This window comes from Bufo gargarizans, chromosome 3 (assembly GCF_014858855.1).
Source record: "Bufo gargarizans isolate SCDJY-AF-19 chromosome 3, ASM1485885v1, whole genome shotgun sequence".
In the NCBI taxonomy this organism is placed as follows: Eukaryota; Metazoa; Chordata; class Amphibia; order Anura; family Bufonidae; genus Bufo; species Bufo gargarizans.
The window spans coordinates 5,859,659-5,878,863 of NC_058082.1; the positions used below are offsets into that span (position 1 = coordinate 5,859,659).

Here is a 19,205-nt window from a genome sequence, read left to right on the forward strand (position 1 = left end):
GTCCTATGTAAATAACATCGCTCCCTCCAGTCTTCTCTCACATACAGTCCTATGTAAATAACATCACTTCCCCCAGTCTTCTTTCACATACAGTCCCATGTAAACAACATCGCTCCCTCCAGTCTTCTCTCACATACAGTCCCATGTAAATAACATCGCTCCCTCCAGTCTTCTCTCACACACAGTCCCATGTAAATCCCCCTCTCCTCAGCAGTACACATGTATAGACGAGCTCACTGCTTTCTGTTCTCTGGAGGCCCCGCCCCTTCCGGTGACGTCACATCTCCCAGGATCACATGACCAGTGAAGTGTACACAAGGTCTCACAGTGCAAGGAGAAGATACAGACTCCATGGTGACTGAGCCAGGACCCCAGCACTGCTACCCACTGAGCCACCCTGCTGCCCAGAGCCTGGACTGGAGGAGTGAAGGGTAAGTGACTGGAGATCCTGTCCTGTGTACTGGACCTGTGACTACAACCCCCATCATGCTGCAGGGCCAGCCCCAGATGTCATTATAGGGTTAAACAGAAGTGGTATATAGAGGGAGAGCAGTGTGTGTGTGTGCAGGCAGCAGGGGGAGCAGTGTGTGTGTGCAGGCAGCAGGGGGAGCAGTGTGTGTGTGCGCAGGCAGCAGGGGGAGCAGTGTGTGTGTGCAGGCAGCAGGGGGAGCAGTGTGTGTGTGTGCAGGCAGCAGGGGGAGCAGTGTGTGTGCAGGCAGCAGGGGGAGCAGTGTGTGTGTGTGCAGGCAGCAGGGGGAGCAGTGTGTGTGCAGGCAGCAGGGGGAGCAGTGTGTGTGTGTGCAGGCAGCAGGGGGAGCAGTGTGTGTGTGCAGGCAGCAGGGGGAGCAGTGTGTGTGTGTGCAGGCAGCAGGGGGAGCAGTGTGTGTGTGTGTGTGCAGGCAGCAGGGGGAGCAGTGTGTGTGTGTGTGTGCAGGCAGCAGGGGGGAGCAGTGTGTGTGTGTGTGTGCAGGCAGCAGGGGGAGCAGTGTGTGTGTGTGTGTGTGCAGGCAGCAGGGGGAGCAATGTGTGTGTGTGTGCAGGCAGCAGGGGGAGCAGTGTGTGTGTGTGTGTGTGCAGGCAGCAGGGGAAGCAGTGTGTGTGTGCAGGCAGCAGGGGGAGCAGTGTGTGTGTGCGGGCAGCAGGGGGAGCAGTGTGTGTGTGCGGGCAGCAGGGGGAGCAGTGTGTGTGTGAAGGCAGCAGGGGGAGCAGTGTGTGTGTGTGCGGGCAGCAGGGGGAGCAGTGTGTGTGTGTGCGGGCAGCAGGGGGAGCAGTGTGTGTGTGTGCAGGCAGCAGGGGGAGCAGTGTGTGTGTGTGCGGGCAGCAGGGGAAGCAGTGTGTGTGTGTGTGCAGGCAGCAGGGGGAGCAGTGTGTGTGTGCAGGCAGCAGGGGGAGCAGTGTGTGTGTGCGGGCAGCAGGGCGAGCAGTGTGTGTGTGCGGGCAGCAGGGGGAGCAGTGTGTGTGTGCAGGCAGCAGGGGGAGCAGTGTGTGTGTGCAGGCAGCAGGGGAAGCAGTGTGTGTGTGCGGGCAGCAGGGGAAGCAGTGTGTGTGTGTGTGCAGGCAGCAGGGGGAGCAGTGTGTGTGTGCGGGCAGCAGGGGAAGCAGTGTGTGTGTGCGGGCAGCAGGGGGAGCAGTGTGTGTGTGCAGGCAGCAGGGGAAGCAGTGTGTGTGTGCAGGCAGCAGGGGAAGCAGTGTGTGTGTGTGTGTGCAGGCAGCAGGGGAAGCAGTGTGTGTGTGTGTGCAGGCAGCAGGGGAAGCAGTGTGTGTGCAGGCAGCAGGGGAAGCAGTGTGTGTGTGTGCAGGCAGCAGGGGGAGCAGTGTGTGTGTGCAGGCAGCAGGGGAAGCAGTGTGTGTGTGTGCAGGCAGCAGGGGGAGCAGTGTGTGTGTGCAGGCAGCAGGGGAAGCAGTGTGTGTGTGTGTGCAGGCAGCAGGGGAAGCAGTGTGTGTGTGTGCAGGCAGCAGGGGGAGCAGTGTGTGTGTGTGCAGGCAGCAGGGGGAGCAGTGTGTGTGTGTGCAGGCAGCAGGGGGAGCAGTGTGTGTGTGCAGGCAGCAGGGGAAGCAGTGTGTGTGTGTGCAGGCAGCAGGGGGAGCAGTGTGTGTGTGCAGGCAGCAGGGGGAGCAGTGTGTGTGTGTGCAGGCAGCAGGGGGAGCAGTGTGTGTGTGCAGGCAGCAGGGGGAGCAGTGTGTGTGTGCAGGCAGCAGGGGAGCAGTGTGTGTGTGCAGGCAGCAGGGGGAGCAGTGTGTGTGCAGGCAGCAGGGGGAGCAGTGTGTGTGTGTGCAGGCAGCAGGGGAAGCAGTGTGTGTGTGCAGGCAGCAGGGGGAGCAGTGTGTGTGTGTGCAGATAATGATTTTTGTCGGATGATAATAGTGAGATGTAATCTGTGGAACCTGAACAGTAGAAGAAGCTCCAGGACTCATGGATGAAGCGGTGAAGATCTTCAGTCCATATTTTGCCTACGTGAAGTATCCGGAACGTTTTCTCCTGGATTATTGGTTATGGATCACTGGTCTCCACTGCGTCATCGATCTGCTGCTGCCTCTTCTACAGTTTGGACTATTGTGGAGGTGATTGGGCCTCATCTCCAGTGAAGGCGTCCACCTGTGTGTAGGGACTGCGCGATTGTACGGAAAACACTCATTCAATTCAATTATTTATGCAAATGAATACATGACTGAATTATGTAAAGTGACGTCATGTAATCTATGTAAAAACGGGGACGTTTTATGAAAATTGTTGCCGTCAAATTACAGAGAAAGATCCTCAAGAAAACGGTCACATGCGAATAATTTTCATCTCTAAACGATGATCCGCTCGTCTGTGTCTGGAGAACCTCAGCGTCGTCCGACTCCTGTATATTAACCTTCTGAACGTTTTAGCTTTCATTTCTGGAGGTCTCCTTTGATGCCTCCTTCACGTTGGTGGCTGAGGCCCTGGTCCCCGTGTCTGCCCCTGCGCTTCCCACTGTCATACGTGTTTCCTCCCAGCGCTATCAGGGCTTGTTGTCATCTTTTCCTTCAATTTCTTTCATTCATTTTGGTCTGGAGCTGACAGTGCGGCAGGGTGGTCTGACAGCTCGGTGGTGGCCGGGGTCAGGATGACTGCATCTGTGGCCACGGACCGATGTTCCCGATAGTTGCCTGATCGTCAGCAGAAATAACGGCTGCGCTTACATGCAGCAATCATCTTAAATGATTCCAAAATGGGAAAAGAAAAGGGTTACTATGCATAGTGAGGGCCAAAGTTTACATACAGAGGGTTTCCATGATCGGAGTATGTGTTACCTCAGGAAGACTCATCTGCTCCAGTCCAGTGCCTGCTCTCCACTTCCCGATCTGTCAGTCTCCAGTTTGTTTTATATATTTTCTTGTCTTACTCCCATATATAGCACGGACATATTCTGCAGCCCTGTACAGACATTAACATTGCTTGCTGTCTCCAACAGAGCTCACAATCTAATGCAGATGTTGTCCCTGGTCAGTTTCGATCCTAGGACCCCAGCACCGGAAGGCACCACTGAGCCACCATGCTGCCTTGTTTACTGATATACTGGATATAAATGGGGTCACTTGTGCATCTGCAGCCAAAAACTGGCCTCAGTGGTGACATGTCCCCAAATGGCATGTGATCCAGCGGTAAATTGCTACTTGAGGACACATCTCTGCTGATGTCAGTTGGCTGCAGTAGCGCATTTGACCCGAGAGAGAAGTGAACAAACTTGGGGACTGAGAGATTGCTGAATGCAGCCAGGACGCCTGGCCTGTATAAAGCTGCTGTCCATCACCAATGAACAATAGAGCGCGTGTTCATTAGGTGAAAGTATTCCTGATGCTTTCACCAAAATCGTTTTTTCTGGGCAGCAGATTGTCCTGTGGAAACCAGGATCTGCTGCCCACAAACAAATGTAGCAGTCCTCTATCCTCGTACAGTGGATGTAAGTACACCTCACATCGCCTCTGCTGAGTCGGCAGCAAGTTCATTCCCGAAAGGAGATCTTAGTAATCAATCAGGCGCTGAATGTTCCTTGCTGGAAGCATAGTTCACAAGCGTAAAGTTAAATAACCATTGGCTAGACTGGATTCTGTTCTGTGGAGCAATGAAACAAAACTGGAACTTCTAAGGTCTGGGGATCACTGGCAGTGGCGTCGCTACAGGGGGGCGAGGGGGGGCAATTGCCCCCCCCCAGGTCATTCCTTGCCCCCCGCTGATTCGCTGAATATCGCTGACTCTAGCGCTAATCGCTGCTTGCTGCGCCGGCCGCCCGCACTAAAAGTACACACACTGACAGAGAAGAGAACACACAGATACGTAACATACAGTCAGTGCCAGTCCGTCGGCTATGGAGTGGAGTCACATGACAGATGGGGTGGTGCCGTGGTGGGGGCGGCGTTTGGACCCAGCGGACTCGCGGAGGCAGAGCGTGCAGGGCGCAGGCTGGGAGTGTGGCAGCCGCAGAGACGAGTTGACGACTTGACGTCACGGTCGTCAACACGTAAAGCTGCGCTGCTGCGTGCCTGCCCGCCCGCGCAAACGGACTTTGCAAATTGCTGCCGCCTGCCAGTGAGTACCTTGCCTTCCCTTCATGTTCTGCGTTCTCTCTGCTCCTGCTAAAAAGTTTTTTAAAAATGTACCCCTATACCCCCACTACCTCGCCTCATGGCCTGCCCTCCCATCTACTTGGTTTGCGCCCAGACCCTCCTCAACCTATCCCTGATGATATGGTTACCCCTATAACTTAGGGTATAATTGGTAGTACATTATACAAGGGTAATATGCCGCCTGCCAGTGAGTACCTTGCCTTCCCTTCATGTTCTGCGTTCTCTCTGCTCCTGCTAAAAAGTTTTTAAAAAAATGTACCCCTATACCCCCACTACCTCGCCTCATGGCCTGCCCTCCCTCCTGCTTGGTTTGCGCCCAGCCCCTCCTCAACCTGTCCTTGATGATATGGTTACCCCTATAACTTAGTTATATTACCCCTGTATAATGTACCCTGATACCCCTTAGTTATAATATAACCCATAATGTCCCCTGACTGATACCCCTCAGTTATATAACTGAGGGTAATCAGGGTACATTATACATGGGGGTAATACAACCAAGGGGTATCGGGGTACATTATACAGGGGGTAATATAACTTATATTACCACCGTATAATGCCTGACAGGCCTCCTGAGTAACTTATATTACCCTTGTATAATTATGTACCAGGATACCTCTTAGTTACAGTCATGTGAAAAAATTAGGACACCCTTTGAAAGCATGTGGTTTTTTGTAACATTTTTAATAAAAGGTTATTTCATCTCCGTTTTAACAATACAGAGAGATTAAAGTAATCCGACTAAACAAAGAAAACTGAAGAAAAGTCTTTTCAAGATCTTCTGTAAATGTCATTCTACAAAAATGCCTATTCTAACTGAGGAAAAAGATAGGACACCCTTGCCCCTAATAGCGAGTGTTACCTCCTTTGGCTGAAATAACTGCAGTGAGACGGTTCTTGTAGCCATCTACCAGTCTTCGACATCGGTCTGAGGAAATTTTACCCCACTCCTCAATGCAGAACTTTTTCAGCTGTGAGATGTTTGAGGGGTTTCTTGCATGTACAGCCCTTTTCAAGTCACCCCACAGCATCTCAATGGGATTCAAATCTGGACTTTGACTTGGCCATTCCAGGACTCTCCATTTCTTCTTTTTCAGCCAATCTTTGGTTGATTTACTAGTATGTTTTGGGTCATTGTCATGTTGCATGGTCCAGTTCCGCTTCAGCTTTAATTTTCTAACTGATGGTCTCACATGTTCTTCAAGCACCTTCTGATACACAGTAGAATTCATCGTGGATTCTATGATGGTGAGCTGACCAGGTCCTGCTGCAGCAAAGCAGCCCCAAACCATGACACTTCCACCTCCATGCTTCACAGTTGGTATGAGGTTCTTTTCTTGGAATGCTGTGTTTGGTTTACGCCAAACATGTCCTCTGCTGTTGTGTCCAAATAATTCAATTTTGGACTCATCTGTCCAAAGAACATTATTCCAGAAGTCCTGGTCTTTGTCAACTTTATCTCTGGCAAATGTCAGTCTGGCCTCGATGTTTCTCTTGGAAAGCAAAGGTTTCCTCCTTGCACACCTCCCATGCAAGTTAAACTTGTACAGTCTCTTTCTGATTGTAGAGGCATGTACTTCTACATCAACAGTAGCCAGAGCCTGCTGTAGTTCTCGAGATGACACTTTAGGGTTTTTGGAGACCTCTTTTAGCATCTTGCGGTCTGCTCTTGGGGTGAACTTGCTGGGGCGACCAGTCCTGGGCATGTTGGCAGTTGTTTTGAAAGCCCTCCACTTGTAGACTATCTTCCGGACAGTGGAATGGCTGATTTCAAAATATTTTGAGATCTTTTTAAATCCCTTCCCAGACTCATAGGCTGCTACAATCTTTTTTCTGAAGTCCTCTGACAGCTCTTTTGCTCTCACCATGGTGCTCACTCTCACTTCAACAGTCAGGAGCACACCAAACTAAATGTCTGAGGTTTAAATAGGGCAAGCCTCATTCAACATGCAGAGTAACGATCTACTAATTATGTGCACCTGGTGTGATATACCTGTGTGAGATCTGAGCCAATTTAAGAGGGAATACATGTGAGGGTGTCCTATCTTTTTCCTCAGTTAGAATAGGCATTTTTGTAGAATGACATTTACAGAAGATCTTGAAAAGACTTTTCTTCAGTTTTCTTTGTTTAGTTGGATTACTTTAATCTCTCTGTATTGTTGAAACGGAGATGAAATAACCTTTTATTAAAAATGTTACAAAAAACCACATGCTTTCAAAGGGTGTCCTAATTTTTTCACATGACTGTATATGATCTCAGCGGGGTTATATAACTAAGGGGTATCAGGGTACGTTATTATACATGGGTAATATAACTCAGGAGGCCTATCGGGCATTATACGGTGGTAATATAGCTTACATTACCTCTGTATAATGTCCCATGATAGCCCTCCTCAGTTATATTACCCTTGTATAATGTACCCTGATACCCCTCAGTTATATTACCCCTGCGTAATGTACCCTGATATCCCTTAGTTATATAATATAACTAAGGGGTATCAGGGTACATTATTATACAGGGGTGATATAACTCAGGAGGCCTATCAGGCATTATACGGTTGCAATATAGCTTACATTACCCCTGTATAATGTCCCATGATAGCCCTCCTCAGTTATATTACCCCTGTGTAATGTACCCTGATATCCCTTAGTTATATAATATAACTAAGGGGTATCAGGGTGCATTATACAGGGGTAACCTAACTGAGGAGTGCTATCCTATCAGGGACCGTAATACAGGGGTAATGTAAGCTGTATTACCTCTTTATAATGTCTGATAGCCCTCCTCAGTTATATTATACCCAATGTACCCTGATACCCCTTAATTATATTACCCCGGCATCAGGGGCGTAGCTGCAGGGGAAGCGGCTGCTTTAGAATTTTTCAGTAGTATGATTAGCTGGCGAAAATTATTAGTGCCCCCCCCCCCCCCCATTTTTGACTGTGTATCTTCTGTGCCCCCCCTATATATTGATCCTAGAGTCGCCACTGATCACTGGTATGTCTGGAGGAGTAAGAATGAAGCATACGCTGAAAAGAACAACCTGCCGAAGCATGCCAAACATTATTCCTTCTATGAGGAAGATGAACCTTGGGTGTCACTGGACCTTCCAACATGACAGTGACCCCAAGCGTACCTCAAAGTCATGGTAGATTCTGGAGTGGCAATCACAGTTGGCTGGCTTGAACCTTATAAAAAATCTTTGGTGGGCTTTGAAGAAGGCAGCTGCAGTACACAAACCCAAGAATATTCAGGAACTGGAGGTCATTGCCCATGGGTAATTGGCTAAAACTCCTCAGGAATGCTGCCAAAAGCTGTTGTCTGTCTATGCATTATGTTTTCAGTAGGTCATAACAGCAAAAGGGTGCTCTACTAAGTACTAAATACTCTCACCATAAAGGGATGAATAATCCTGAGACTTCAGTAGACAACAAAAGTGGCATTTTGTGGAGAAACCACAACTGTTAGTGATGATGTCCAGGAGCTCCATTGTCATGTGTTTTTTATTCATCTCACCTACCACCAATATTGCATGGCCTATGGTTCGCACCTACTTTTGTTGGTCAACCTGCTGTGAATATGAACACACCAACAACATGAGGCCACTTTTTTCTAGGGCTACTTTAAGATCCCAATCCACAACCAGGATCTGGTCTTTAGACCTGGCCCTCATAGCTCTGTGGTCCTGAGTGTGGATCTGGAAGATGCTAGTAGTAGAGAAGAGAACTCCGAGCAGACAGGAGATGACCCAATGTTAAGTAGACATTTTATTGTATCTGCTCACACTGGGAATGAGAGAGGATATGTGAGAGAGGAGTGGCTCAGGTACTAGACCCCGTGCTGGGGGCAGGAGGCTATCGTAAGGCAGGTTCCCAGAGGTGCCCATAGCTACAGAGTCGCCCAGTGATGTTCCCAGAACAGTGGTCTGGTAGATGTGCCGCAGATGAAGTACAAGCAGATAGGTAGATGCTCTAATGGAATAAGGCACTTTTCAGGTACAGGAAGCTCCCACAAGTACTGAGGCTCAGTAGTCTCCAGAAAGCTGCAATGACTAAGCTCCCATTTACACAGGCAGATTATCTGGAACAAACGGTCATAAATGCTAATTTTGATAATTGACCCATGTAACTATGGTGCACTCGTTTTTGTCACATAAAATCTTTTCGATTTAACATGAAACCAACGTGGATTTATTCCCCAAACTTCACAGGTAACTTTCATCTCCTCATTACAGCATTGGCTTCAAAATGGCATCTGAGAACTTGAGGGAATAAATGCACTATTGGAATTGTTGCTTATACTAATATATAATATTCTCATCAGCAATATATGTCTGATCCGTTATATGCTAGGAATAGTTCTTTATAATCAATGGCTCTCTTTATAATCAGTGACTATACTTCATGTAATATCTTCTTCCTAATTAGATTTTACTTTCAATCCTCCACGTTTTCCCACAGGTTCCTTAGGTACAGGACTATAACAGATAAAATCTTCTTTATAAGACGATGGTTCTTTCCATCAAAGGTCCATGAAGGATGGAGAAGGACAGAAGCCACATGGCTGCAGAGATATTAGACCTCGCCCTAGAGATCATCTCCTTGATAACTGGAGAGGTGAGAGTCTCACATTACGTCACTCTTATCTCTAGTAATAAACCAGGTAAATGTCTGGAAAGGTGGAGGCTTCTTAGAATCTCTGTAGTGATCGGCGTCTCCCCATACACAGGGTTACACAGTAGTGAAGAAGTCGTCTGATGAGTGTGTGACACCTTGTGTGTCAGGAGGATGGAGCAGGACCCAGAGCCCAATCACCGAGCCTCCACCTCATTCACTGATACATGAGCAGAAGATCCTAGAACTTACCAACAGGATCACTGACCTGCTGAGCGGAGAGGTGAGCGCTGCTGGGAATGCTGGGACATTAAACAATAACACCAAGAGAGGAGTCTGGTAATGACTGAATCATTGTGTTGTCAGGTTCCTGTAAGGTGTCAGGATGTCGTTGTCTATTTCTCCATGGAGGAGTGGGAGTATTTAGAAGGACACAAAGATCTGTACACGGACATCATGATGGGGAATCGCGTCACTTCATCGGGTAAGAGGAGACACTTCCTTGATTGTAGAGGAGAGACCAGGTTTGAGGGCCACCTGGACTCGCCCTCATCTGATCGTGACTTACAGACAATGGGGGATATTTATTAAACTGGTGTAAAGTAGAACTGGCTTAGTTGCCCATAGCAACCAATCAGATTCCACCTTTCATTTTCCAAAGGAGCTGTGAAAAATAAAAGATGGTCTGATTGGTTCTATGGGCAACTAAGTCAGTTCTACTTTACACCAGTTTGATAAATGTCCCCCAATGTATTCAGCCACTGTGTGTATTTCCTATAGAAGGATCCAGTCAGAGAAATCCACCAGAGAGATGTCCCAGTCCTCTGTATACCCAGTACTGCCCAGAGGAGAAGCCGAATGTCCTACTGGATCATCAGGATGTCATTATAGAGAATCACCAGCCCCTAATATCACCAGGTAAGAGGAGACCTTGCTGATTACAGAGGGTAGTCCAGGTTTAGGGGTGACCTAGACTCACACCTCATCTGATCATCACGAATGTGTATATTTCTATAGATGGCTCTAGTCAGAGAAATCCACCAGAGAGATGTCCCAGTCCTCTATCTTCCCAGGACTGTCCGGAGGAAGAGCAGACTGTCCCACTGGATCATCGTGACGTCATGATGGAGAATCACCAGCCCCTCACATCACCGGGTAAGACAGGCCGTCCTGATTATAGAGGAGAGTGCAGGTTTGAGGATCACCTATACTCATAAACAATATCAGTCACGCTGCATATTTCCTATAGATGGGTCCAGGCAGAGTAATCCACCAGAGAGATGTCCCAGTCCTCTTTATTCCCAGGACTGTCCAGAGGAGAAGCCACATTTTGCACTGGATCATCATGAACTTAAGATGGAGAATTACCAGCTCCTTATATCACCAGGTAATAAGAGAAGATCTTTCTGATTATCGAGAGAAGTCCAGGTTTGAGGATCACCTAGACTCACCCCTCATCTGATCATCACATATAGACAATGTATTCAGTCACTGTGTGTATTTCCTACAGATGGATCCAGTCAGAGAAATCCACCAGAAAGATGTCCTAGTCCTCTATGTCCCCAGGTTTGTCCAGAGAAAGAGCAGGATAACTCACTGAATCATCATGACATCACAATGGAGAATCATCAGCCCCTCACATCACCGGGTATGAGGAGAGCTTCCTAATTATAGAGGAAAGTCCAGGTTTGAGGATCACCTATACTCATATAGACAATGTCAGTCACTCTGTATATTTCCTATAGATGGATCCAGTCAGAGAAATCCACCAGAGAGATCTCCCAGTCCTCTTTATTCCCAGGACTGTCCAGAGGAGAATCCAAATTTTCCACTGGATCATCATGAACTTAAGATGGAGAATAACCAGCTATTTATATCACTAGGTAAAAGAAGATCTTTCGGATTATAGAGATGACTCTAGGTTTGAGGATCACCTAGACTCACCCCTCATCTGGTCATCAGATATAGACAATGTATTCAGTCTCTGTGTGTATTTCCTATAGATGGATCGAGTCAGAGAAATCCACCAGAGAGATGTCCTAGTCCTCCATATTCCCAGGACTGTCCAGAGGAGAAGCAGAATGTCTTACTGTATGATCAGGTAGGTTAAGCTGAGATTCCTGTAAATCCTGTAAAGACTGATGTAATGAAGCTTTCTCCTCACCTTCTCCAGTGGAGTGGATATTGCTGGTGGCTGTGGTTGGTCCTGGCAACAAATGGTTTCTGGTTTCATAGAAGATTGCGTTAAACTTCCACCTGTTTGGACATCCACTTGGTCATTGATATTCAGTGTGAATACATGTAAAGTTCTGCAGTGTAGATGTAAATCATGGACTAAATGACAGCTCAATGCCAATCAGCTGCTTCTAAAACGAGCAGCATACTGGCATGTGCAGTAAGAGGCATTGACTCAGGAGTTAGGCCTCTTTCACACGGGCGTTGCGGGAAAATGTGAGGGTGCGTTGCGGGGACACGCACGATTTTTTCCGCACGAGTGCAAAACATTGTAATGCGTTTTGCACTCGCGTGAGAAAAATCGTACATGTTTGGTACCCGAACTTCTTCACAGAAGTTCGGGCTTGGGATCAGTGTTCTGTAGATTGTATTATTTTCCCTTTATAACATGGTTATAAGGGAAAATAATAGCATTCTGAATACAGACTGCATAGTACAATAGCGCTGGAGGGGTTAAAAAAATTAAATAAATTTTAACTTGCCTTAATCCACTTGCTTGCGCAGCCGGCTTCTCCTTCTGTCTTCATCTTAGCTGTGTGCAGGAACAGGACCTGTGGTGACGTCACTCCCGTCATCACATGATTTTTTTACCATGGTGATGGACCATGTGATGACCGGAGTGACGTCACCACAGGTCCTGTTCCTCCACACAGCTAAGATGAAGACAGAAGGAGATGCCGGCTGCGCGATCAAGTGGATTAAGGTGAGTTAAATTATAATAATGTTTTTAACCCCTCCAGCGCTATTTTACTATGCATTCTGTATTCAGAATGCTATTATTTCCCCTTATAACCATGTTATAAGGGAAAATAATAATGATCGGGTCTCCATCCCGATCGTCTCCTAGCAACCATGAGTGAAAATCGCACCGCATCCGCACTTGCTTGCGGATGCTTGTGATTTTCACACAGCCCTATTCATTTCTATGGGGCCTGCGTTACGTGAAAAACGCACAAAATAGAGCATGCTGCGATTTTCACGCAACGCATAAGTGATGCGTGAAAATCACTGCTCATGTGAACAGCCCCATAGAAATGAATGGGTCGGGATTCAGTGCGGGTGCAATGCGTTCACTTCAAGCATTGCACCCCCGCGGAATACTCGCCTTATAGACATAATCTTACTGCTTTACTAATCATTACTGCAGCCTCATCTAGAATGTGCAGGTCAGTTCTGGGGGCCACAGGCGTCTAAGTGGGGACATGATACATCTGTATAAATATAGGAATGCAAGAAATGCACTGATCAGCTTTACATCTTAAAGTTCACATAAAAGACAAGAGAGTCCTCTTTATGAAGGAAAGACGATTCATTCTCCAGTGGTGATAAAAGGCTTCTTTACAGTAAAAGCTGTGACGTTGGTGAATAGTGTAAGATCTGGTGGTGATGAACATGGTGTCCACTCCGAAATCAGCGCCGAACATTTCCTGCAGCAAAATAACAGAAACATTTGTCGAGGTGTAAAATATTAGGTTGAATGTTGGTCCTGTCTGATCACCACTGGAGGAGATCCTTCTCTTTTAGGGCAGGTTGGGTCATCTTATGTGTGGCTTTTGACCTTCTCTTGGATATAAGATAAACTAGGGTTCCTTTTCTTGTTCCTCATGTCCTTCATGTGTGATTTCTTGCAGAAAAGTGATGGAAGTGGAAGGACGAGTGGCCTGGAGAACCCCACATCAGTGACTGGTAAGAGCCTTTCATAAATCCTGGGTTTTCTTCAGCCCTTATACATTGCAGGCTGAGTTTACAGGAAACCTTCTCCCTCCTCCGATGGAGGAGATGTATACGGAGTAGATCCCGGCTGATCGTTCCTGAGTTCCTCGTCCAGTGAGTTGGATCAGTTGATGTCCACATGTATGTTTTCTGTTCTCGGTCATTTCAGGCTGGAAATATATGGACTGTACATTTCTTTATTAATGAGGTAATTGATAGGAAGTCAAGACAAATGTCTTCCTAATGTTCCTGATTATTACTATCATGGTTTATAAGTCATTTAGAGCCACAACGTCCATCATATTCCTTGTCACTGGTACAGTGTGATAGAAGGTAGGTAAGAAATGCCTTACAGATGTAATTACTGTCACAAACAGATTGGAGGGAAATATACTGTAGATTTAGTGTGGAGGTTGTAAGATATCTAGTGTTTTCATTTTAAAGATTAGTTTCTTAATATGTGGAGCTTGCACCTTATGTACCAGTCTCTAGGCAGTATTGGGGTCCATGTACCAGTCTCTAGGCAGTACTGAGATCCATGTACCAGTCTCTAGGCAGTATTGGGGTCCGTGTACCAGTCTCTAGGCAGTATTGGGGGTCCATGTACCAGTTTCTAGGCAGTACTGAGATCCATGTACCAGTCTCTAGGCAGTATTGAGGTCCATGTACCAGTCTCTAGGCAGTACTGAGATCCATGTACCAGTCTCTAGGCAGTATTGGGGTCCATGTACCAGTCTCTAGGCAGCATTGAGGTCCGTGTACCAGTCTCTAGGCAGTATTGGGGTCCGTGTACCAGTCTCTAGGCAGCATTGAGGTCCGTGTACCAGTCTCTAGGCAGTATTGGGGTCCGTGTACCAGTCTCTAGGCAGTATTGAGGTCCGTGTACCAGTCTCTAGGCAGTATTGAGGTCCGTGTACCAGTCTCTAGGCAGTATTGAGGTCCGTGTACCAGTCTCTAGGCAGTATTGGGGATGAATTAGATTTGGTCGGTAACTGGTAGAAGTGACGGGGATGATAATGAGAAGCAGCAATTGACGGGCAGGAGGAGAGATGGACAATGTCTGCAGAGGAGAGTTTGTGTGGCTAAGCTTGCCAAAAATCATGGACGGCTAAAATATTTTATGCACAGTTTTGAAAATCAGGAGTTGCTAGATAAAAGTTCACATTTATTTATTGCAGAGCTGGATTTCTATTCGTTTTGCACATATAATACAATAGTCTGTTCTCTCAATCAAACACGAGATTTTGCAGAATCCAGGGCCAGGCTCCAGCATAGTCCTCTCGCCTGGCCCTGTCAGAGGAAGCAAGGGTGCATGAAGTGACTCGGGACTACCTTTGGTGCACTTTGCTGCCAATTTGCATATGGATTAGAAGTTTGGATTTTGTTGTAAATCTGTTTTCCCTTAGCCCCAATAGAATTACAACATATTGGGAATTTTTTTGATCTGTGAGCTGAGAAATTTTATAAGTGACCCTTACACTATAAGAGACCCCCAAGCTCCTCCTAAATAGTAAGAATACAAGAATGAATACAATAAAAATTAGCAAAAAAGGGAGGGAACCTTATCCTGCTGTTGGGACAAAGGGAGAACAGATTCCTTTATGTTCCCCAGCACAGCAGCACAACATATGGGGATGTAGCACGTAATCCCCAGGTAGGGACACTTACCTCAAAATGTTATGGTCCGAACCTGAGGATCTAAACATGCCTAGAATGGATTGTAAAAGAGGAGGCCGCACTACAGAACTGATCATAGACACAGAAGAAAGATCGGCCACACTAGTGGATACTAATCAAGTTAAGTCCAGCAGTAGACTAAGCTTCTTAGATTCAGCTAGAAATTGTGGTTTTTGATGCCTTCTTCTCTTTGTAAGGCCTGAGATAGTAAGAAGATGCTCCACCTTTCTAAAAGAAGATATTCTGGCTATATAGGCATGAAGATCTCACGTGAGATTCAGCAGATTCTACAGAGATTAATCCACTGAACATAATTGTAAAACAGGGAGAGAAATAAACTGCTCGATATTAGAGGGGGTACTTTGGTCCTCAAGGAAGGAGGAAATCTAAGGCACACTTTATCTAGATAAAAAGAAAACACAAGATTCAGCTGAACCTAGGACTTGAAGCTCTCAGATCCTATTAGCTGTAGTAACAACCAACAGAAATGATTGCTTCCCTGAGAGATGATCCAAAGTACAACTGTGGGTAGTTTTTTAAAGGGTGGCTTACCAAGACTCTTAAAAAAATAAAAAGACGTCCCAAGGGGCCATGGGATCAAAAACTTTAGGTCGTAATTTGGAAGTAGACCTAAAGAATCTCTGGACCTGACAATCAGAAGAAAACCTAATCCCAATGGATGCAGACAGAGCCGCTGCATGGACTCTAATAGTAGAAGGGCTAAGACCTTAATCAAGCCCTGCTTGTAAGAACTCTAAACCTGGATTTATAGAGAAGTGGGTTACAAGACAATGGGCAGGTACCTCAGCAATGATGGATAAAGGGTCCTGGTTTGTGGTGGGATGAAATTCATTAAATCGTTCATGGAATTTTATTAGTTTATGTTCTGAGTCAGTAGAGATTATTAGGATGTCTTCAATAAAATGCAAGTAGGCCGAGGGTTTGATGGGGCAGGATACCAAAAAGTGTCCCTCCAATTCTGATTTTCTGCCATTTTGACATTGGGAATGGAGAGATGCCACTGCCTGCTGCTTGGCACATAGTTGACAATGAATGTGGTGATCATGGACCTTGGGAGAATGGAATAATTTTTAAGACCTACAGATGTCGCAGACGGGAGTTTCCCTCTTGGGACCCTTCTCTCACAGGCACTCCTCCAGATGCAAGCCTTCCATGGGTTACATAGATGGGCATGTGTCTAAATGGTTGCCATGTCATTTACCCTGCAGAGGCCACTGCAAGGGACATGTCTGGCCCTGACTTTCCCCCAATTCACCTATTTCCTAGGAATTCTGAGCACAGTTTCAATTTAAAAGGAGTTGTCTTTGGACAGACCGTTTTAAATTTTGTAGGTGGAAGCCTAGTTTCTCAGGAATTGAGGACCTCTAACTTGCACTTCAAGGAGGTAGTTGAATATGTTGGAATCTGAGGAAACTTTCTTGTAATCAATGTATGTCTGGTTTTTGTTTATCAGGAATTCCTATAAAGAATATTCTTCGACTTTATGTGAACCTAGAAAACCTCTTATCTACATTTTATGACTGTATTTTGATATGATTACATTGATATGATAATTGATGAAAAACTGTGTTCATTTTTCTCAGGTGAAGACAGTACGAGAAGCTTCGATGAACATCTCCTGTTATCTCCCAGTTATGAAGTAGAAGAAAATCCATTACAAATTGGCAAAAATAGACTGGGTGAAATGTTTGCTTGTTTTGAATGTGGAAAACATTTTAAAGAGAAATGTCATCTTTCCACGCATGAGAGAATTCACAGTGATGAAAAGCCATGTTCATGTTCAGAATGTGGGAAATATTTTACTCAGAAGTCAAGTCTGATGGATCATCTAAGAACTCACACAGGAGAGAAGCCATATTTATGCTCAAAATGTGGGAAACATTTTGCCTTCAAGTCAAGTCTTATTGGACATCTGACAATTCACACAGAGGAGAAGTCCTTTTCACATCGTCAACTTTGGAATTGTTTTAGTCAGATGACAAACAGTATGCAACATCTTAGAACTCACACAGAGGAGAAGCTGTTTTCATGTTCAGAATGTGGAAAACATTTCAGCCGAAAATCAACTCTTGTTGAACATCAGAGAATTCACACGGGGGAGAAGCCGTATATTTGTTCAGAATGTGGAAAACATTTCAGCCGCACATCAGTTCTTGTGGAACATCAGAAAATTCACTCAGGGGAGAAGCCGTTTTCATGTTCAGAATGTGGAAAATATTTTCGCCGCAAATCAGTTCTTGTGGAACATCAGAAAATTCACACAGGGGAGAAGCCACATTCATGTCCTCATTGTGAGAGATGTTTTAGTCAGATGACAAAGCTCAGGGATCATCTTATAACTCACACAGGGGCGAAGCCATTTTCATGTTCAGAATGTGGGAAACGTTTTAGACGCGCATCAACTCTTGTGGACCATCAGAGAATTCACACAGAGGAGAAGCCATTTTTATGTTCAGAATGTGGGAAATGTTTTACCCAGAAATCAGGTCTTGTTAGACATCAAAGAACTCACACAGGAGCGAAGCCATTTTCATGTTCAGTATGTGGGAAATGCTTTAGCCATAAATTAAATCTTGCTACACATCAAAGATGTCACACCAGAGAGAAGCTGTAATTGTGGTCAGAATGGAGAAAACGTTGGGGAGGTATGGGTGTTCCCAATCTGTAACTTTATCAAATGGCTGCATTATTAGATCAATTGGGGAAAAGGGGGAAGGAATTACACTGCCAAAAACTGGGTCTATTAAAGAAGAGTTTTCTGGGCAAGAATAAATTCATTTAGTCCCAATGTGTCCCCATCAGAATAAGACTACTCTGTGTGCTATACTGGATAGGCTGCGAGCCTACATCGATATTGTAATTAAAAAGAAACTGATTTGCTTTAAGTATTGCAAGCTAGCAATTGTATAAAAAGAAAACAGTCCTGGATTAAGGAAGAAATTTAAACTCTGGGCCAGTTGTCCAATAACAAGACTGAAGCAAGAGGGTTTTCAAAAATTCTCTTTCAGTCATAAGTTTAAAAAGTTTATGTTCCTCCTTAGGGTTGTTTCACTTCAGCAGATGGCATTTATCATATAGACAAAGTTAAAACAAGGCAATTAGTAATTGATTTCGAGGGACTGTGAGTGTGCGTTGCAGCTCCTGCTCCTTTTACCAATGACGGCATTGAGAGATAGGTGTACAGACTTGTACATACCCCTTATGCACCCACCGAGGGATGTGTGTGCAGACAGCCTATCACACCTTATGTACAGTACCCACCGAGGGATATGTGTGCAGACAGCCTATCACACACCTTATACACCCACCAAGGGACATGTGTGCAGACATTCTATCGTACCTTATATACCCACCGAGGGATATGTGTGCAGACAGCCTATCACACCTTATATACCCACCGAGGGATATGTATAGTGATGAGTAGGAGTACTTCTGGGGGATGAAGGTCTTAAAATTTAACAAGAATGAGGTTTAAAAAAAAGCAACAAGATAAACAGACCTGAAAAAGGTGAAGTACATAAAGAAACTCTATAACCTCCAAAATTGATTTAAAATTAAGCATACCGCCAGGTAGATCCCCTGAAACATAACCATACCTTTCTTGTGACAATCCAGTTCTCTAATCCTGAGAAATACCTCTTTTTTTTTTTTATATTTTATGCAAATAAGCTTTTCGGTAGGGCCACTCGGTTTGGTGCACCACCTATCTGCCAGTAAGACTTCCCAGGGCTCCCCTTTTTGACTGAAGGAATCTGAGATTTTGGAGCTGGTAGTTTATAAAATAAACAGAAGCATTCCTCTGAACTAGGGGGACTGGATGCTCACAAGGAAGTATGGTGATGTTTCGGGACACCTATCCTACATGGTGGTATTCTTACTTTGATTTTGGAGATGAAAGAGTCCCTTTTAAACTCCCCCTCACAAGTTAATTGAAATACTAACTTAGGCCAGAAATTGTTACCTGGGAACACTTTGATGGGGAAAAAAAGAAGGTCCTCGGTCAAAAGAGAAGAAGGAAGAAAATGCATTGCAAGAGGATTCACCTATGGCCACTTTTCACAGAGTCATTGTTTCGTCAGTGTTTGATCTATGATTTCCACCAGTGATTCTGAGCCAAAAACAGGAGCTGGTCAAAAACATAGAACAGATGCAAATCTTTTAAGTAAAAGAAAATAGAATAGTTTATTTTACTTAGCTTCGGGATGAGATGAGTTCAGATCACACCCCGGGGGGTCCCTCTTATGGCCCCCGAGAATCAGCAGTCTCTGGACACAACAGTCTGGTCCAGTTGAGGCTCCCAAAGTAAAAAAAAAAAACGACTAGGGTCTTTATTAGTAATTTTTTAGTGAGAT

General features: G+C 45.6%; 1 protein-coding gene across 1 annotated transcript; it reads left to right on the forward strand.

The window, feature by feature from the left end:
* The first annotated feature begins 308 nt into the window (after positions 1-308).
* LOC122932111 (zinc finger protein 37-like) lies at positions 309-17,696 on the forward strand. Its single transcript, XM_044286336.1, has 12 exons — positions 309-431; positions 9,055-9,210; positions 9,323-9,490; positions 9,574-9,691; positions 9,988-10,125; positions 10,225-10,362; positions 10,457-10,594; positions 10,718-10,855; positions 10,953-11,090; positions 11,211-11,308; positions 13,074-13,128; positions 16,437-17,696. Exons 2-12 carry the CDS (start codon positions 9,133-9,135, stop codon positions 17,465-17,467), a joined length of 2,238 nt encoding a protein of 745 aa, XP_044142271.1. The 5' UTR covers positions 309-431; positions 9,055-9,132; the 3' UTR covers positions 17,468-17,696.
* The last annotated feature ends 1,509 nt before the right edge of the window (positions 17,697-19,205 follow it).